This window comes from Varanus komodoensis, unplaced genomic scaffold (genome assembly GCF_004798865.1).
Source record: "Varanus komodoensis strain SLA01 unplaced genomic scaffold, ASM479886v1 scaffold29_1, whole genome shotgun sequence".
Lineage (NCBI taxonomy): Eukaryota > Metazoa > Chordata > Lepidosauria > Squamata > Varanidae > Varanus > Varanus komodoensis.
Genome location: NW_025335759.1, coordinates 2,912,155 through 2,933,520, shown reverse-complemented (window position 1 = coordinate 2,933,520; position 21,366 = coordinate 2,912,155). Strand labels below are relative to the sequence as shown.

At 45.8% G+C, this 21,366-nt stretch overlaps 1 protein-coding gene across 7 annotated transcripts in view; it reads left to right on the top strand.

Moving 5' to 3' along the window:
- Nucleotides 1-14,015, top strand: part of HIVEP3 (HIVEP zinc finger 3) — a 244,282-nt gene extending 230,267 nt beyond the window's left edge. For all 7 annotated transcript variants that reach the window (XM_044435196.1, XM_044435195.1, XM_044435197.1 and 4 more), the window contains 2 exons: nt 3,885-4,951; nt 5,905-14,015. In XM_044435196.1, the coding sequence (XP_044291131.1) occupies nt 3,885-4,951; nt 5,905-6,759 (1,922 nt within the window). In that variant the 3' untranslated portion in view covers nt 6,760-14,015. The remainder of the gene's footprint in view (nt 1-3,884; nt 4,952-5,904) is intronic.
- The last annotated feature ends 7,351 nt before the right edge of the window (nt 14,016-21,366 follow it).

Below are 21,366 nucleotides of genomic sequence, written 5' to 3'. Positions count from 1 at the left end.
TGCTTCCAAACTGAATGCAATCCTTCCTTCTCCTGAGGTGAGGGAAGATCTCAGACCTCGCCCCAGCTGGACTCCGTCTCCCACTGAGACCCCAGGGCCATCTAGCCTCAGCAACCCCTGTAGTAAAAAGGAAAGGAGGATGGTGTTCGATGCTTGCTCTTCAGACCAGATGAAGCAGACTTATACTGAGCCAGGCAACAGGTCCAGCTGGCCCAGTGCTCTGACAGCAGCTTTCTAGGGTTTCAGACAGAATTCCTTCCACCAAGCCCTTCCTGGAGATCCTTAGGATTAAACCTGGGGAATCTACATGCAGAGCAGCTGGTCTGCTGCTGCCTGTTCCCCTCTCCCTCTCCAGTGGGACTTTGCATTCCCCCAACACCAAATTCTATCAGCCATTCTATGGAAAATATCATGGTGATCCTTTTGACATTGTCTACCATTTTACTTGGCTTCGGGATATACAGGATCATGTTAAGTCCATTCTACCTAGGTTTCATGGATTCTCAGGTGTATTTTGTTTGACCATCTGCTTATGGAAGGAATCACTTCTATTTCACCAGACTTTTGCTAATTTGGAAATGCGAGTTAGTGCAAATCCCTTACATTTTTTAAAACCCTTCTGCAAGGCTGCTGAATCCACAAGTCAGATTAGTAGAAATCCTCATTCCCTTCAATCTTTTGCAAGTGTCTCCAGCATTTCTCATTTGGATGGATTTGTATCTTGAGTAGTGGCATATAAATAAAATAAAAAAGTTAGAAAGCAGCTCTGGTCCAGAGAGCAGTGGCAGAAGCAGAACGCTCTGTTGCTGGGAACCAGCAAAACAGGTTGCTAGAATGGATGGGGCAGACATCGATCCAGCGGGGCTCTCCTTGTGCCATTGCAATCACACAGCTGCTCTCTCTGGGGCAACCAGAAATTGCTTTTACCTCCAAGGTCTTATTTCCCCTCCCTCTGGTTGATCCAAGCTCTCCCTTGGACCCTTTTTCCCTGCTGCTTTGCTTTGTGCAAAAACATTTCTCCATTTGGAGTGGATGCTACATTGCCAGAGGGTTACCCCTGGGAGGAAAGAATGTGCAAAGCAAAAGAAAGTCCCAGTATTGTGTCAGTCACAGTGGTGTCAGCCAGCGGACATCTGCTTCTGTGTCAGATTTCTGGAGAAGTTGTGGTGTCTGCTTACTTACTCTTAATAGTTGATCAGATTCAGGAGGTTCTCAAGAACCATCCCTATTCTTAAGCCAACTACCTCAACCCACATCTTAAGATGCACCAAAAATGTGAAAGTTGGGTGGCCCGTTGGCCAACCTGCAACATCACAATGAAGTCATCCCTTGAACTGTTGGTGGGGGAAAAGGAGGAAGCTGAACAACTGGTCCTTGTTAGCAGTGTGCTAAAAGCCTGGAAAATCATGACTGTGTTCTGTGCTGTGGATGACTAGGAGGCGGAGGCACGGTCTCTGAAAGGAGCCCCTCCGGTGGCTAACTGCCTTGGCCTATCAAACAGTTCCCACATCCAAGCTGGCCTAATGGTGACGCATCATGAGCAGGACAGCAAGTCAGGGTCTCAGCAGCAGTTCAAGCCTCTGAGCCAGTGGAAGTTTGCTCTGCTTCCAAAAGTGGGAAGGATGCCCAGGGAAAAGTGAAAAGGGAACTCCAAAGCATACTGCAGTGCTGCCCTCATGCTCCAAACTTTGCATGGCTGAGTGCACCTGAAGTGGCAGTCGAGGTCCTTATTTCAGATCCTGGGCCAAGGGTCCTTATTTACACCTGCCTTTTCAGATCCTGGACACCTGCAGAGTTCCATCATGAAAGCTGATCTTAGTTTCGTGGAAACCAGCAATCCACTGGACTGCAATCCTTCCTCATCTGTTGATTTTGGCAGTACTCCTGTCCACTGGAATGTGTTTGGCTTCATTGCCTCATGATGGCAAGGCATGCAGTTTTGCATTCTCTCTCTACACACACACAGTGCTTACTTCCTTTGTGTTTATATCAAACGGTCCATCATGTCCACCAAGAAGGAGAAGTAGGATTTTTAAAGGAGATTTCAGGGGCAGCATACCTAATTATGCTCTCCCTTTGACTCTGGTGACTAGTTATCAGTCCCCTGCAAACAGGAAAACAAGAGGAATAGAGGAAATGATATGTGAAAAAGTTGTCTCTGCTCCTTTATATATATAGATGCAAATTTTACAAGCCAGTCACTGGAGAGTGCCAAACCTGGAAAATTACAGGCATCCAGTGGAAGAGAGAGGAGTGTGGAAGCAAGGGCTGCCTCCATGCACCCCTGATCTGTCAAAACATAGAAAGCTGAGTTCAGCTGTCTGAATTGCTTAGCCACTCCTTGCAAAGAGGAAAGGCTGACGCACCTGTGGGATTTTTCAGAGGACAGTGGTGCTTTGCTTCTCCCTCCATGCTTTCCAACACCACCACCGTACACATAGCACCAGATCTGAAAATAAGACTTCCACCTTCAGAGCCCAGCTGCAATGGAAAGAACTGTGCTGAATGTGAAAAGAAAAGGAGGGAGGGCCCTCCAAGGTTGAAATCTCAGCTCCATCCTTGGAAAATTTTTCTGCAAACCGAACTGGAACTCCTTCCTATCCTATGGCCCCCAGAAAATGTTGGGAGGCCATAGGATCACACTTCAAATGCAGTTTTGGTCCACTTGCTGCTCTTCTTGTGGTACCTAGGAACTCATGTAAACAGTTTCCATTTCTCTCCTTTCAAATCATCCCCATGCAAAAACTCTGACCCATCAGGAATAATGATGTGCACATAAAGCATCGCTTTGTCATCCAGATGATTAAGTGATCACAATGAAATCCCACAGCAGTCAGTGAAAATGACTTAATAACAATGTATTATTAAAGTAGAGCTGCTTTAGGAATTACATATTCTGAGTCAAACTGCCGCAAACTAAGTTTCCCCCTTTGCACTTCCAGAACAGACTGTTTTTTGGTGAAAAGCTCTTCATTTCCTAATGAACTTCCAGTAGGCATAACCAACAAAGAGCGAGTGTCTGAGCATGCACAGAGCTGTTCCTTGAGCCCAATCTAGCAGCTCGTTCTGAGAATCCTCCTTGTGAGTAACTCTGGACCCCATCCCTATGGGAAAGCCCCACTGGAGGCAGACGTGTCTCTACTGACCCTCTGGTTGGCTGGTTCTTCTCTCCCAACAGCATGTAAATCTTGGCTGGTCTCAGATTCCTCCTGAATACCTGGGGAGGGTGACACTGGGATGGGCTCTTCCACTTGCACTGCCTCAGTGTCTGAAGCCCATTTGCCAGGCCCCCAATTCCTCCGGTGAGTCTAGACTGGTGCGACTGGAAAGCGCATGCCAAGAACAATGGCCCCTCTTGTTCTCAACACAAACAGACCTGATCCACATGTCCTACACTAATATGCAGATCAGAGACAAATTGCCTTTCAAAGTTCGCACTTCTCCAATTTTATTATGCAGTTCTTAGCTTTAAAGATGTACCAAAATATATTTTGTATGGTATATATGTTGGGATAATAGGCATCTGGAAATCAAGCCTCGGGAAGACGTTCAGTTTGGAAAAATGCTCAAAAGTCTGGGAAGAATTTAACCTAGGATGGGAAGAATAAGAACTTAATGTGTGACTCTTGTTGCAACTTGAGCCCAAGCTGGAAAGTCAGGAGCGGACTTGAGATGGGCCACAGTTTTTGCACAGTGAAGAGTTCACATTTTATGCTCCCTTCCAAATGTTGCACCATTACTAGTTGTACAGAGCACAGCAAAGTTTATCTCCAGTGGTTTTCAAAGATATGGTTGCTTTGATTGTGTGTATATAGATATAAATCTGTATTGACATAAATATAGATATTTGAAGATACTTGATCAATCATTTGTTCCCCCTTTAGGAACCAGTGAAGATCTCTTCCAAGATTCAGAAGGGCAGGAGGGATCCGAGCTGCTTGAAGAACACCAGTTTTCAGACTTGGAAGAGTCTGATGAAGATGATGACAATGAGGAGGAGGAGGAGGAGGAAGAGGAGGAAGAGGAGGAAGAGGAGGAGGAAAGCCAAGAGGAGCCACCTGCAAAGGCCTCAGAAATGAAGAACACCTGCCTCCCAGAGCATTCTCCAAGATGTTCTCCCTCTGCCCAGGAGAAAGGTACTAAGACAGCCTTGCCTACGGCTGAAGACGTTGTCTCCAGCAGTGAGTGTGCTGTTCAAAGTCACCAGACCACCTCCTCGGAAGCAGAAATGAAATGGTCTGGTGATAACAGTGAAGTTGCTGTCTGCCACAGCTTGTTGAGACTCCATCAGCCAGTTTTGACCTCTAGTATGCTCCTAGCTGAGAAGGAATCAATTGCAAAGCCACAGGTGCCATTAGCAATGGACTTGTCCGTCTCCAAAGACACCTCTCCTAGAAGGAAATGGTTCCCAGGCAAGGAGTCTGGCACTGGTGGTGGTAACCGATCAATACTGGCTCGAAAGCACCTCTTAACCAAAAATGAAACTTCACTGAAAAGGTTTTCGCCCACTGGAGAAACATCTTCACTGAGAAGTCTCTCTCTGGGGCTGGGCATGCCCTGTCATCGGATGTCTCCAAGGAGAGAGGCAGTTCCCCTTCATAGCTTGTCCACAAGACTTGAGCCGTCGCCAAGCAGATACGCTTCTTCAAGAAGAGAGCTGTCATCTCCACGAGTGTATCTTCCACCAGAGAGGAGGGTCTCCCCTGTGAGACACGTATCTCCAAGCAGGGAAATGTCCTCAGCCAGATACTTCTCCATGAAGAAGACGTTGTCCCAGAGCTCTTCAGAGCCACCTTCACGGTACCCGTCCCCAGGGAGAGAGGACTTGCCTTCAGCAGGTGAAGAAAAAGTTCAAAGCTCGTGCAAAACTCAGCATGGAATATCATCTTCGGTGCCTCTACCTCACAGGTCCCTCAGCAAAAACACGGAGCTGTATGAAGAACCTAAACTGGTAAGCTCTGTGCCTTTGCTCTTTGATGGTAGTTCAGGAGACTGCAAGCACTTCAGATGGTGAGTCAGGAGACTTCAGGTACCCAACCTAAAGTGGGCTGCAGCAATGAAGCCATCTCTGTGTGTCTTTTTGCTTTCTAATGAACAGAGGGAGAAGGGTAACCAGCTGTGACAGTGCTGCAGTTGGTAACCTTTCTGGCCCCATGGGAACATTTGGCAGTTTGGACAACTGCTCTGGGCACCACTTTCTTGGGTGGCTGTATGTGCCACAGAGGAAAGCAATAGTCTTTAGGCGCATTTACTAAAAATGCCCTCGAACCTCACATGTGACCCATGGGAATTATGGGAGACGGAAGGTGACAGTGGATGGAGGCCCTCACCTTGCTTTGAAGAGGTCCCAGCAGCCAGTAAGAAAAGGTGCTAATTTATGAAAGAAAAAGTGGGACAGGTGCTGAGAAAGGGATTTCAGGGCTTGCTGGTGCCCGTGGACGGCCTGTGCAATAAAGGGGAGAGTGTCTCTGTCCTCCTCTTTCTCCATTTTGTCTCCAAAACAAGGCATCCTTTCTAAAAGCGTGTTGGTTTTTGTGTCTGTTCTCTGTACAGTGCAGAAGCTCTCGGGAGCTGCATTCCAGTAGTGAGCAAGGCTGCGGCCAAAGGGGCAGGCCAAATTTTCAGCTCCTCCTGACAGGAATAAAGATCTGGGGGAGGCATTTTACCCTTTGAATGGGGGAAAACACTGCACATTGAAGCCACTCTGTGACTGGGGCTTGTTGGGGCCGATGGAAGGAGGTGGGGGCATCCAGGGAACTCGGAGGTGGACCTCAGCAGGGCCCAGGCTGGCTCCCATGCCTGCATCCTGCATCCCTGCTCAATGGGCAGCAACCTTGCGAGTTGACGGCACTTAAAACACACACACACACACACACACATGTGCAAACCCTTTTGTCATTACAGAAGAAAGAATCCAGAAGCCCATCGAGCTCACCGGGCAGTGCTCAACATCTCTGTGTAAGGCCTTTGCAGTCACCCCACGACATCAACGTCCGTGCTCCGAGCCGAGTGGAAGATTATATCTTCAGTCATCTCCCACTGCACTCCCAACAGTTAACCAGGAGCCCATGCCCCATGATCCCCATCGGGGGCATCCAGATGGTCCAGGCCAGGCCCAGCAGCCACCCTAGGTTGGGGCACAGCTCAGTGATGTCCGGGCAAGTCAGCTATTTTGCACAGGGCGAGCCCTTCTCTGAATTCAGCCAAGCTAAAGAAAGGGGCAGGAAGGCCCAAGACCTCCGTGGCACTCCGTCATCAGCAGCAACCCCACCGCTTCAGAGCAGCTACCTGCAGGAGAAGGTAAGGACTAGCGAGCTTCCCCAAAAGGCAGCCAAGGAGGAAGAATACAGGGTAAAAACACGTGCTGAAGCCGGTGGCTCGGAGCAGGACAGCTGCCCGGCCCCCCGAGCGAGTTCCTGCCCAGAGAAGGGAGCGTCGCCTGAGCCTTTGGTCAGTGGGGAAGAACTCTCAGGCAAGAAGGGAAAGAAGAAGCGTAGCAGCTTAAGCACCTCTTTTGACCCCCCCTGCACTTTTCTCTCGGACTTCCCTGCGCAGACGCTGGACAGGAGCAGCAGCACCGGCTGCCTGTTGGAGCCTGGCTCGAGCCAGTTCTCCTGCCCACTCTCTGTCAGGAGAAGGAACCTCTCAGGGGAGCCAGCGCCCCAAGGGGGGCCGCACAGGAGGAGGAGCCCCCCCGTGGAGCAAGCAGGCTTCCGCCTCGCAGAAAGGCAAGTGGATAACAATACGAGAAGTACTTGAACCTCCCTCCATCTTTTTGTCACAGGCTTCCCAAGTAAAACAAAACAGACCTTGCTAATGCTCTTGGTTTTAGAATAATCATTGCTAAAGGAAAAGACTCTCTAGCATATGACCAAACCCACAGAGACTCGTGCATTTCGTTGCGTTTTTTCCTTTGTTCCAGTCTGGTATTATTTCCACATGTACCTGTGCCTTTTTCTATACTGTTTTGCGTTGTTGTTGCTGTTGCTTCAAATACACAAACAAACAAATAGAAGCGATGATTTTTTTAATTTTATTTTTTAGAGAATTTTGGAAAGGGGTTTAGAAGACTGTGTCTCTCATCACCATGACAAAGTCTGTTCCTTTGGGCTTGTCCAACGCAGACAGGAAAGGGTAAAATACTGTTTCCTGAGGCTGCACTGAAAACCTCTTAAATGATATTGATTGAATGATTGGGGGGACCGACCCCGTTGTCATGTACAGACAGTTACAACCCCCCAAAGACCCCCTATTTATTATTTGCTTTATTTAATATGTGGCAAAGTGCTTGTTGTTTTATAATTATTTCTTTTATTATTTGCATTGCTCTGGTTGCCCTGCAAGTGTGCTTTCAGGACAGCTGTGACTGAGTGAATCTGGGGGAAAAAAGAAGTGTTTACTTTTGAATTGTAAATGAAACTAGCACTTATTTTGTATGGGAAGGCCCTGATGGTGGTGAAAGACCCCCCCTCCCCCCGCAACTCAAACACAAAAGGATCTCAGAATGTGCCTCCCTTACATACAACCCTCAAAAGCACTTTTGAAAAAAGGGACACACGCATGCCCATTAAAAAAAACAACAACCCTGCCCCGCTGAAATTGCAAGGAAGTAAGAATGTATTGAATGTAGAAAAAATGAGTATGATGTAGGAGATCTTAGCTTTCTGAAAGCCGTTCTTGCTTTAATACTGACATTCCATGACTGGCTGCTGCTTTACGACATACGCACAATCCCCACGCAGTGCCTTTAACCAGCTGCTAAAGCTCGAGGCTCTGCTGTGGACCCTGGGCCATTGCCCCCCAGAAGCTCCTCCATTGGAAACATGCTGTCAAGCCTGAGATGCGAACTCTCAGCGTTGGCAGCATGTCTTGCTTGTTTGTTTCCTGCCACCTGCTCCCCACGCTTCCACTGGAGAACATCTCCTCTGATCCCACTTCTGGAAACCGCAAAGCAGGGGAGGGGGGATAAACGGCAGGGCTGCTGACCTGATGGCCTTCACATGGCCATCGGTGCTGTCTGACATGTGAGACCATCTCTGAAGGTCTCAGAGAGCACCTTCCCCCACCTGGCACCCCCCCCCCCGACCAGGTTTCTGTGGGTCCCTTTGCCACCAGCTTGGTGGAAAGGAGAGTTGTGGCCCAGCAAGTTCTGGTGGGGGCCAGGGGGGAGAAAAGCATGGGCAGGAGCAGAGGCAGCCAAGGAACCTGCAGTTTGGCTTTGGTGTGAACCGTCAACATGAAGCATCTCATCAGTCTGGGTTAAGTCCATGCTTGTGTTTTTATACCAGCCCAGCCCATACCTGGTTCTGGGATGGATCTTGGACATGTCCATCTTTAGTTGGTCACTACACTGACATAGCAAAGAAGAAAATAAGGGGTATTTAAACAAAATTTTCACATATTATCCCCCCTCCCACAGAATAAATGAAAAACTGCCATTGTTAGCCTATAGCATAGATTGCAACAGCAAATGTCTAATGGCCACTTAAACATGGATGTTCTTTAACATTTGTAGTGCAATTATAAAAACAGGCCCACCGGAAGAGTACAGACCAAGCTGTGACATCAGAGCCATGCAGCTTTGCCATGTTAATGCCATCTCAGAAGTTTGACTGTTAGAACAAATGTTTACTCGGGTAGATAGGAAGCTCAGTGCTTGTTTGGAGAGTCTCTTGTTCTGTATGGAGTCTGCCCAAATACTTTGCACAATTAATGAAGCAAAACCAGTTCCACAAATATTTAACCAGTGGACCAGTCCTTCCTTCCTTCAGAGAAGTTCCAGTTTATTGCATGCATGTTCGCCTCCCTCTTTTTATTTAACAGTGCAAATATAATGAAATCCTGAATGAGAGCATTTTAAGGCAGGCTTGAAAAGCCACCAACTGTTGTCATTGCACAGCTGAATAACCTGGGATGGGTGTGATTTGAGCTGAATACTCTGCAGTTGTGATGTATCATTTCATATTTGTATTAGGTAACTTAAGGACCACAAGATGTTGCTTTTGGGGTGGGGGGTTGATTTATTTTGGGTCAAAGTGACATTGATCTTGTGAAGGTGACCAAACTAATGCTGGAATTTCAGAGTTCACTGGAAAACGTTCTTCATGGTCTACTATATTTTCCTTGTTTACTGCTTATAATACCTCTTTCAGTGCTAAGGAACAGAATTATGTGCTATTGACTCTGTGCTGGAGTCCAGGACCTAACCAGAGGCCTTATGGAAGGTCCAATACAACCCCCTTTTTCAACAGGTCATAGGGGAATGAACAGCAACCTTGGAAGTCTGGCTCCAATGGAAATTGGTACCACACTCACATCGATGTCAAAGGATTCACAGTGTTACTCACTGGCTTCACTGAAGGAGGAAGCCCCAAACCAGAACCTCTCTGGGCATGGCTGGAAAACAGCTTCTTATTTCCACTATGGCTCTGAATTCCCTGCAATTTCAGGCTGTTTATTCCCCTCAGTTCCCTCCATCCTGCCCTCCCTCCTTCACTGACCTGCTTTCCATGCAGCCCTTTTGGACCAAATGGTTTTCCATATTGAAATTGTACATGAGCCATCATTAGACTCTTGCACCTCTATGATTAGTCCATGTTCTACTTGTACACATGTTCTAAGCGTACCTGGTTTTGCTTTAGGGCTAGATCCAATGCAACATGGTGCTCAGTTTTCAGCCTTCAATTATTATTTTTTCTCCCTTCTCTCTCTCTGTCCCTTGGGTGCACTGGAAGTTATGTTTCCTCCTCATTTTCTCATGGAATCTGTAAACAACCCAGAGCTAATATTAATAACCATCTGGGTATATTTGCTCTTGCACCTTTATTTTAAATTTACTCCTAGGAGTTTGTCAAGGGATGTTTTGTCCACACTGCAGTGCAAATGCTCGTCTGATGTGGCAGCCAAGCCCAGTCATCTCCATACTATTCCACAAAGCCACTTTCATCTGGTGAAAGAGGGGATGGAGACCAAGGTTTGTTGACAAAGGATCACAATACTGCTTGAACCACAGGCAGAGCATTCAAGGCATTGAGCCAAAGTGCTGTTGCTTTGGGTGACAATGTCTTGTTTTTGTCTCCTTCTACTGATGACTATACTTGAACTTCACTTTTCTTTCTTGTTGGGATCTGACATAGAGTGCCTACTTCCTGAACATTCAGGTTAGCATATCTGCTTGTGACCGTTTTTGCCCTTCCTTCCTGCCACGTCAATGTATCCTTCGGTTCTCCAGTTTGACTTAGTGCAGTTCGATGAAGGTGTTGCAAGTGTTAAGTTATCACACCTGAGGCCTAAATGAGCCTCAAGCCATTCTTGCACTACTGGCATCAGTTGTGATTGCAGAAAGGTGGTGGAGAGAGAGGGGAGGGAAAAAGAAGAAGAACTGAATTGACATTCTTGCGAATGTTGGGTTTCATTTTGCTTTGCATTCCTATTATAGACCAATCTAAGCCAAAGTCTCTTTAACCCTCATGTGTGAAAAAGCTTGGAGTTACTGTGTGATGCATACAAAGCAAAAAACAGAGCATGCAGTGAACCTCCTTCAGCCCGTCATTACTGTCAACCAGCTGGACTCCTGGATGTCTGTGGGGCATTTCTTGGTGGCCGACCAAGTGCACTTGGCTGACCAGGTGGAGCTGGGCTCCTTACGGCAAGCTACTAAACATACTAAGGGCTCATCCTGCAAGGTGCTGAGCACTCTAGGCAGACCTAGCAAAGCCTTAAGAATGTGCTTAACCCAAAGCACTTAAATGGCCCCGCTGAACGAAACCTTCTGGGTCAATTGCAGAGCCGCTGCGTGGTCCCACAGTGTGGTGCTGTGATGAATGCCTAAGGAGACAGCCACGCCACACACTGTCCCCTCTTGTCTTCTCAGACCGAGGAGATCTGTCCGATTCATCATCCATTCTTCTGCTTTGGAGGAGAGCTTCCCCAGCCCCAGAGATAGCACTGTAATCATGCTTGCAGCAAAGAATGTAAACACACGTGCACCCTAAGTTTGCACTTCCATACCTTTAGGAGTAGATTTCATTGAACATAATGAATTTACTTCACAATAAACAGGCATGTGATTGGATTGTACATTCTGTAGATTATTTCTAGAACTGCTTTCTACTTGGCCTAACTTTGAGTTCAAATTTTTGATGATGGTTTATGTAAAGCTACTTTGCATCAAACCCCTTTTGAAAGTCTTTTTTCCCAGCTTAAGACATCTGTATTATGATTTATTAACCCTCCCTTTGGTACTTTAGAGTGCCCTTCTTAGTTTTATTCATTTAGAGGCCAAAGAGAAAAAGAAGAAAACATTTTAAAATGTTGGTGGCATCAATAAAAGTTGATTGCTTTTTATTTCAAAGTGCTTTATAATTAGATTTATAATCCATGAAAGACTTGATATTTAAGCACCTTTATATACTTGCCTAATTTTCCAGTGTTCTGAAAGATACTAAACTAACTACTTCTTTTGGCTGTGTAGACATTTTGATTGTTCATTAAAGGCTTAAGATTTAAAAATATTTGGTCATCTGCATAGTAATGTGAGTTTACTGAAGTTGCTGTCACACAAATGGTTGGTTTGGTCATAATAACAGCAAACCATGATTTATTCTAATTATAATTTACAGCCGGATCTTATACCTGTCTTACTCAGAAATAATCTTACTGCTGGGTAAATGGACATAGGACTGCAGCATCAGTATACAAACCATGTTTTGTACAAGAAAACCATGGTTTGTGTGCTTTCCATCTTCCCTCTGCCTTCCTTGAGAATGTATAGATGCTATCCTAAAGAGTGGATTCAGAAGACAGAGGAATGGTGCCAGCCTTGGTATGTCAGTTCAGATGTAATGCCAAACCTTAGTTTTTCCAAAGCCATTTAAATTGTGATTTGAGATACTGATGTGGAAGCCACTCAACAATCATAGTTTATTGGAAGGTGCTTCAGACACCACGACAAAGCGTGGCTTGGTGCTTGTCCTGAAGTATCTTTCAGGATGCATCCAAGCCAATAAAACGTTGCTGGCATTGAATACCCCACCACCCAGCAAAATCAAACCACTTGGATGTAAGCTAAAGACTGGCTATGGTCCAGTGTTCCAGTTAGACTTTGTCGTGATTACAGTTGCCCTGTCCCTTCAGTGTTAGCCAGTGTTCCACACAAATGCGAGAACCATTCCCTGTTGAAATGGCTTAGGCTGCTTCCACCAGCCCGTCACTCCAAGGAAACTTTGGACCACCTGGACTGTGCTGGCAGATTTACTTCGGTAAGGCTCAATTTGATTTCAGTTCAGATTTTCTTAAATAAATTCTGGCATTTATACCTGAGTTGGTTGGCAGTCCTCAAAACAACTCAGCTGCAAGGATCTTTGCTACCTATATTTGTGATTGACTTTGCAGACATTCATTTTTTCAAGTTGAGAATCTCAGAAAAGTAACAAAAGAAAAAGCCATGGAAGCGTCCTTCCTCGTATTTGCAATTCGATCAACACAATGGTCCATGTAGGAGTCAGGGAAAGAGCTTGCAGCCACATAGTGTTGTCGATAAATGTAAATGTAAGACTATTGACTGAGGCTGGGATCCTCAGACTATTCCGGGAAAGATGCCCACACCGAAAAGAATTAGCCTGGTGGATAAACACTTCCAATCACTGAACTCGCCCTAGACTTGCCCATATTCATGTCATGATGAACCACAGGTTAGAGCGATGGGAATGAGCTGCAGTGAGCCCTGAATGCACACGCTTCCCTCTCCCATCACTCCCAGCTGACTGCAAGGAGGCATTTAGAAGCTTCTGATCATGTCTGAGATTTTGTTTTTTTAAAGTTTAGCATTAAGCCCTAATCCTTAAACTGTGGTTAGGTATGATGTGTTGAAACAAGCCAGTTTCATAACCCATGTTTTCACATCAAATTGTTTCAAACAAACCATGATTAAGTTTAATCATAGGGCGTCAGGTTCAGAGGATACAACATGCTGTGGTTAACCAGAAGCCAGTGTTTCTGAACTTCTCACAGCTGCATTGGAGGAGGGAGAGTGTCTGAGCACATGGCTTGATTTCATTCCATTAAACTATGGTTTTGTGTGATGTCCAAACCCATTGTATTCTGCCTGTTGATTCTTTGTAGGTAGAAGTTCCCCCCTTTTCCAATTCCTGGCTTTCCCAGCGTCAGCTGCCATGAAAAAATTAGAATGCCATTGAGACTAGTTTTTAAAAGGCATTAAAGCTATTGTGTTGTTGATAATGATAAAATGCTTTTGAGCTAAGCATGTAGCATTGCGATCTAGCCCTTCTGTTGTGCATTTTTCAATATGCCCCCCCTTTTACTTTTTTCAGCACTTGAGTTTATTGTGTGTTCCTTAGGATTTTTTTGTCCAGTTATTGCACAGTATTTGTGAATTAAGAGGTAAAATATTTTTTATGAAAATACCAAATTTGGGTCCTAATGATGACATTAAAACAAGTTTTCATTATTGAAATATTATGGCACTTATGCTCACTTTAGTAAATGTAATGTAAGATATTAATAATATTGATGATGTGTACGCAAATTTAATATACATGGTCTCATGTAAGATAAATATTTGCCTTTTTTTCTAAAAGGTGTATGTATTCTGTAAGTGGAATAGGCTTTAGAAAGTTTCTATATGTTCTTAAAAATGGCAATACATTCCAAAAAGGTACTGTAAATATGTACAGACTCAGAGTACAGTGTAATTTGGTAGTTTTGCTTGTAATTTTTATTTTCAATTCAGTTTCTACATTTGCATCTTGCAATGTCTGTATGGTTATAAGAGTGCAAAAAAATTGCAGGTGAAAAGCACAGAATATAATGTTTAAAAAAAGAGAAAAATACTCTGCATTTGATGTTTGTGACCCTTATTGTAAATGACATCTGTACTGTGAATGAAAAAAGTTTTTACACGTATATTGCCTTTACTACAGTTCAGACGGTCTACTCGATCTGAGCATATTTTTTAAAAAATAGCACGTTGGAATAAATTTTAAAGTCCCAACTTATCACTGTTGGCCTTTTTGGCAATCATTTATTTCATGGGATGTGGGAGTCCTGCCCTTTCCTTTATGCAGAGTTTTCTGCTTTTTTATCACATGTTTTCAGATATCCGTGGAAACTGCAGGGAAATTAGGGTAGCCTTGCCTTTACGTGGCAACCACTGGATACACTTTGGTTGTGCTTTTAAGATGTTGCAAACTGTTGATTCCCTTTAAGGAGATGTGCATCCCGTTTGGATGTTCTCCTTGCCATTCAGTTGGGTGTTCATTTGATCCTAAGTCAAGACCATTGATCTGTTGACCATAGTATTGTCTACTGTGTGTCAGCAGAGCTCCAAAGTTTTTTTTACCATTACCTGTCACCAATGTTGGATGCATAGCCACATTTTTAAACTCCTGGCTACCTTATGCAAGGCCCTGTACATTCAGCTAACCACCACTACCACTCAGGAAAATTTAAACACATAGAATTAGGGAGATGGGCAATTGTGCAATGAAAATCCACCACAAACTATACTGTCTGTCTATAGTATAAACTATACCATCTGCATTCAAAACAGAACTTGCTGCATTATAGCATTGTTCTTTCTAAGATGGGAAGGGACCTGATGAGTGCCAAGAGCAAGGTAGCCAAAATGGGTGATGGAGAAAGCAGAGAGGGGCATTACAGAAGCACAAAACAGCTGTTAAGAAATCCAGTTGGGGCAAACCTCAGCAAAAATCAGTCCAGTGAGGACTGCCTGGGACCAAGTAGCCATGGAATGTAGTGAGATGGTTGGGAAGAGAATGTGGAATCATATTTGAACAGAGAGTAAACAACCAGTTCTTGGGAAGGTTTTAAACAGATGTCCTACCCTGAGAAGGAGCTTGGCATCAGGGGCCACTTCCTTTGAAAGGGAAGTGCGGAGGGATGGGGGAAGCCCTGCGTGAAGGAATGGCTTGCCTGAACTCCGAGAATGAGCACTGCAGTATGTTGTTGCCGAGCCCACTTGCTTTGACTGAAATTATTTTCCGTGTGTACCTCTGTCCCGACATCCCCATTAATGTTTTGCTTAAGGGGCCTAGTAGGAGTGGATCTAGCCATACCAAACTGTGCATGAAGAGCCGTCCCTCCACCAAAATGAATGTCAAAGACTTTCTGCTAGGTGTGATCTGGCTAGAATCAGGATCGGGACAAAAGAACAATCAGCAACCTCATCTTTCAACATTTTGCAGATGGCTCTGCAAAGTTCCCAGATCCAGAGCCCCAGAACTGTAAAAGAAAAGCCCCTGCTTGTAGATGAAACCCAAGAGGTTGAATTGGCAGTTTGAGCATTTTAATGATTGCTTTTCCAATATTAGTACATGGATTTGCATGGAATGCATGCAGCTTTCTAGCAATTGTACATAGGTGTCAAAAGCAGGCCAAATATCCAAGTAAGCATCCAATGGAAGAAGATGATCATATCAGTATTTAAAGGCCCTCTACACTGTAGTGCTGTCCAGTAGTGCCATCTACTGGATTACTCTTGTCACAGCAAACAAACTTTTATGTGCCTTTATTCTTGTCCTTTTAAAAAAGAGTATTGCAGGGATAGAGTGGAACCAAAATGTCTTCCATGTGAATAGGTGCAGTTTGGCCATTTTAAGCCACTGCTGCAAATGTTAAGACACCCTGAATCCGTCCATGCATTTTGCTGCCACCTCCAAAACTCAGAGCAACACCACCCACTTTTTCAAATAGGCAGACATGCCTGCATCTAGTTTCTTTCCCTCCTGCTCCTCCAATATGCAATCTGTTAATTTGGTCCAAAGCAAAGTCTGGCTTTCCTTCATCTTGTGCTTTCCACATGAGAAGGGGAGGCATGGTCAGGCATTTGCTGGCAGTCCACACTCCAGCTGTGGCCCCCCAGCAAGTACTCCCTGTTCGTGTGCATTAAGCCCAGGACCCTGGTCCAACCAAACCACCTCATTTCCAGACCCAAGGACACAGATAAAACAAAAGCACTTGTGTTAAAGATGATAAGCAAGTGAAAGCATGTTTTTACTCTCCTTCTTTGTGGCTGTATTGATTCTCTGAATAGGCCAGGGGATCCTCTATGGACCCCCAAAGTTGCCTAGGTAAGTGACACATCAATTCCTTTTCCCAGATTGAGAACGAAGAACAACACATCTTGCTATGGAATGTGTAAAGTTCCTCTCTCTCATTCCTTCTAACCTCACCCCCACCACACACACTTCCTAAGAGAAGGGGAGGTGTCAGAGCTGCTCCAGTAAGGTAAACAGTTTTCATTCTCACAGCAAAAGCAGCTTTTATCTACAGAAGGGCTGGGGAAAGTAGCTTCAAGGCCATTCTCCCTGGCGCTGTTCCTAACAAGCTGAATGCCACAAGATCTTCAAGAAAGTGGCTTTGGTCACTGGGAAAATTCACTCTGCAATGTGCTGAACCTTTATACTCTCCTGGCCATTCTTCTGAGAGAGCTCATGCAACACAATGTGCTTGTCCTTTTTCACCATGACAACGTGCTTGTTCATCCGCCGCTTGTCCTGTCCCAGATGAGGAGGAGCAACAGGAGATGCCTGTCAAGCAAGCATGTGGCAGCTGCGGCGAGGAAGAGGCTGGTCACAATGGTGGTGAGAAGGGACCATGAAGGTGAGAAGGTGGTGAGAAGGTAGGCCTATCGAGGGAGAGAGCCTGTCCTGCCTACAGCCTGGTTCTGTGGTGCCTATGACAGAAGCACCATAACTGCTTCAAAGGTAATTCTGTGGATTACAATTTCTGAAGGAAGATGTGTATGAAAAAACCATACTGTCCTTCAAATCATACCTAAGAGGAATTCTATGATATTCTGTTCCGGTAATGTTCCAAGTTTCATTGCAAGAGAACAGCGGCCTAGCATACCTGGATGACGGCAGCTCAATTGCTGCTCTGCTTAGGTTGGCATCAGAGAAATGCAAGTCAGAGCCATAGGACTTGGAACACTGCTCTATTTATGTCAACCTTCCCCCAAACGAGTTGCAAAATTGACATCCAGGTGGAGTGTGGAGAACTTAGGAATGCCATCATGTTGTAACAGTGGAGATGGATGGGTGTGGCTTCGAAGTCCAGCTCTGTGCAAGATACTGGGAGCAGAGCCGTTTTGGGTGTTCGGAAGCTGATGCAGTGAATTGGGGGTAGGGCTTCTGATGCTTTTATGGAGTCGGGTCCAGAAAAGTTTGGCTGACTTCAACAGAGGATGGGGAGTTACAGTGCTGAGAGATAGCGAGACCACCTGGTGTGGTGCCAGCATCTCCTCCTCTCTTAATACTGCTAAAACTACAGCCTGTGATGGTGATCCAGAGAAGAATGCTGGGCGCCATGTTCCTTCACCCCTGCTCTACCCAGCATACATCCCCCCTAGAGCAATGCTGGCAGCAGATGACCTATTATAAAACGGGTCAGCCTGGCACTTGTCAAAACCTCTCTGCAGGCACTCAGGTCAGCGCTCCGGTAAGAACCCCTTGTCCCTTCACCCAGAGGCTTCTTCATGGAAGGAGGAGGAAGAGAAAAGGAGGTGGCAAAAAGTGGTGAACCACCTATTCATGGTGGTAGTCCTGGTCACCATTGGCCTTTGCCCCACCCAGTGCAGATGCATTTTGCACGCACGCACCCATGCACAGGGCCCCAGGAGGGAAGGCGAGCCTCCACTGAATCGAGGTGGTACCCTTTGTGCCAAGAGACTGAGACAGAGGACGCCCCTGCTGCAGCCATGGCCATCACCTCCTCCCATCGCAAAGCAGCTGAACTGTCTCCACTGCCATTTCAGGGCCAACCTTGGCGCACGGCCCTCTGCATAAACCCACAGTTTCAGGAGGGGTCACCACAGCTCTTTGGTCACAGTCCTGTTTTGGTGCAGCAGATGGGCAATGCATGTGCCATGCTGGCCTCCCTGCTAATGCTTTTGCCTCAAGAGGGCGCTGTGCAGCAGCAGTCTGGATGCCATCGAGGCTTTCAGGAAGGAACCCCTGGTTGTGGAGTCAGCAATTGCAATATCGGAGAGCATGATAAATTGCACTTGCAGAATTATGCCACTTGTGCAAATGGGGTAATTATTTACCAACTGTTTGTGCCAGGGTGTTGAGCACCAGAAGGACAAGGTGCTGAACGTGTGCCAGGATTATGGCCCCAGTGACTGGCTTTCAGTGGCAGGCCCCATCTTTGTGATAGGGCCCTTTGAGCACCTTCGAGCTTTTGAGCATCCCCTGGGCCAGGACTTTACAGCCAAAAAGGTGCCTGCACCTTTTCTTCCCTTCTGTGAAATCAAATGCCCTCCTCTCCTTTGCCCATACATCACTTTTACTAATAGAAGATCCTTAGGAGACAAAGTCTCTTAAAGACACACAGAGAGACTGTAACATGTATGTAAAGCAGCATACGCGTGCTTTTGCTTTTTCCTTGTGGGCCTGAGCACTGGATCATTTCAGTATGCGGTGCACCCCACCCCCATGTTCGTGTAACCACGTATCCATTCTTCTGTCCCGCGGGTGAGCCAACTCTTGCTGCACTTCTGCTTCTACTTCATGGAGTGCTAATATTTTCTTTGCCACTTGGTAGGACAGCACGGTGGAGCTGCCATCAGGGCAGAACTTTGGGACGAAAGCCAAGGACTATGCTCAGTGCACTCAGCAGAATGAACACGCCCCCCCCCCCCGCCCGGCCCTCCAACCAGGGATTAAGCCCTATTGAATTCAGTGGCTCTTACATCTCAGTAGATCTGTACAGGATTGCCCTATAAGCCCAGAGTCTAAAATTACCTAACTGCACTGATCAGATGCAAATAATTCCTTAAATACACATGGTGGTGAATCACCACTTAGGAAAATGGGCGCCTTTATTCATCTTCTATTACTGTGCCATGTTCAGAGTTTTGTGCACAAGATGGCCATTTGGGGCTTCTTTGCGTTGTCTGGGCTTGCGTTAGCACTGTCAGTTGATTCAGTGTGTACTTGATGGATAAAGAATTGATGGATGATCTCAGTTGGGATAAAGTTAAGGAGTATTCATATCGGCACGAGCCCTATACGGGTGCTTTTTCAGGTTTGGGAAAGAAAGGTGTGGTCCATAGATTCATATGTTAGAGTGGAAAGAGGTCATGAAGGTCATTTAGTCTAACCCCCTGGTCAGTACAAGAACCTTGTAGCCACAGCAGCCGGCTATCAGGCCTCAGCTTAAATGCCATAAGAGAAAGACAGCCTGCTACCTTGAGCTTTCCTTCAGCTGAACTTGACTTCCTTTCAGTTTGCAGTCATTAGGTTTAGTTTTCCCCTCCAGAATACAGAAAACATGTCCTTTCCACCAGCTGCATAACAGACTTTCAGGAAACAGTGGTCATGTCTTTCTTCTTTGACCTTCTCTTCTCCAGGTTAAACATGGAGCTCTTCTCCATAAACTTCTCTAGCTCCTTGCAGAATTCTCCTGGACCTTGCAATATTCTGGGACATTGAAGGTAGGTGAGGAGTGAAGGTGGTCGCCTCCACCTCCACCACCAATGAATGAATGAATGAATGAATGAATGAATGAATATTTTTAAATGGAGAATATTTGAAAAAAGCTCCCTAGAAGGGCTAAGTGAAAGATGGACAACATACATTTTCTTAGAAAAATGTCCTGAAAAATTGCAACTCAGATGAACAATATACATTCATCTGTACACTGTTGAATCCAGATTCAGTCATACCTATAGTAGACCCATTGCAATTAATGGGACTAGAATTTGTTGTGACTAACTGTAATTCCACAGATTTCAATGGATCTACTGTAAATATACCTACAGGTAGATCCAACCAATTTGGACCCTTTCTGAAGGAGGAAAGGTTCTGCTCAAGGAAAATACCACCCATTTTAGGGGAAGGAATCCTCCCTCCCCCAATACCACAGGATGCCTCATTCAATAAGATCTCCTGACTTTCTGTGTATCATTTTTTTTGCGGGGGTGGGGGGTGGAAGGGAAGGAATGGGCAGGGAAATCCACAGTTGGGAAACAAGTTGATTCAACTTCAATTTGTTTCCAGCTTCCCATCTTTTAGGTAGTGCTCTTAAGCTCTGTTCCCCATCTGTTATTCCCAGTCCTTCCTTGAAGGAATTCTTCTCTTTTGGTGTGGGGATCTGGGGAAAGTGGGTGATCCCAGCAGGGAGAGATTTGGATAGTATCTTGATGCAAAGCATGTTTTGAATTGAACCTCATTCAAAGGGGTGCACAAAATGAAGCACGGCATTTTGAGCGGAGGAAGTTTGGAATTTATGGGGAGTGGGGAGGCCTCCCACTTGGCATCTCATGCTATCTCAATTCAGGCAATCCAAACTTGACATCAGAAAAAGCTGGCCTATAAATATATATTTAGAAAGGCTGCAGGTCGCCACAGGAAGGGATTCCTGGGTGGACGTCTGACTGTAGAAAGCCATGCAGGAGACCATGTTTTCTCTGTCCCCATATTGCTGGATTTCATCAGAAGTTATCCAAGCTACAGCAGCCCAGCTCTGTGGGGCACAAGTGTAGAACCTGGTTCATCATGAGAGCCAACTGCCATTTCAAATAAGCTTTTGGGGCCACATTTTCAGTGGCTGACAGCAAAAGGGGCAAGGCCAAAGACAAATGGAGTGGGGCTGAAATACCAGCAGGATCAGCACTCTGACAGCTGGTGACCAAGAGCGATTTCGCCTTTTTTTTTAGAATAGACAGAAACTGGACTAAACCTGGGAAACCACCAAACAGCTTGTGGTTGTGGAAAATAGGTGGAATTAAGGAAAGGGGTGAGTGAGGATGTTTGGTGGGAGGGATGCACTGGGAGTCCAGGAGCACCAGATTTGGTCCCCAGCTGTGGGATTCGCACTCCTGTAGGATGTTACCCATGTTTCAGAAGCAGAAGGACAGCATTCTTAGGCTCATAGTAAAGGATTGCTGGGATAGATCTGCAGGCAAGCAAGCAAGCAAGCAAAAAACAAAAAACCCCAGATAAAATCCCAGGCATGCCATGGAGTCATGCCCCTAGTTGGATGTTACGTTCTAATATAGTTATGATGACCTTTAATCCTCCACTGAGCTCACTGTTGCTTAGAAGAGCTCACCCTGGACTGACCTTTGATTATTATATTTGGCTCATCAGGTTTCATGGCAGCCGCTGAAATTCATCTACCTGCGGTGCTTCACCTTCCTTCCGTCTGCCGCTCATCATGTTGTACAGGCAGGTGAGTCTCTGGCTTCCCTTTTAGGGCAAGGGAAAGTGAGCAGCATGGCTTTCAGTGGTTAGTTTCCTTCCACTTGAGTTCCTCTGCTCAATGGAGCAGATTACAGTGACACCGCCAATCCCTCCAGGTGTGGCAAAAGCTCAAGTGCCTAAC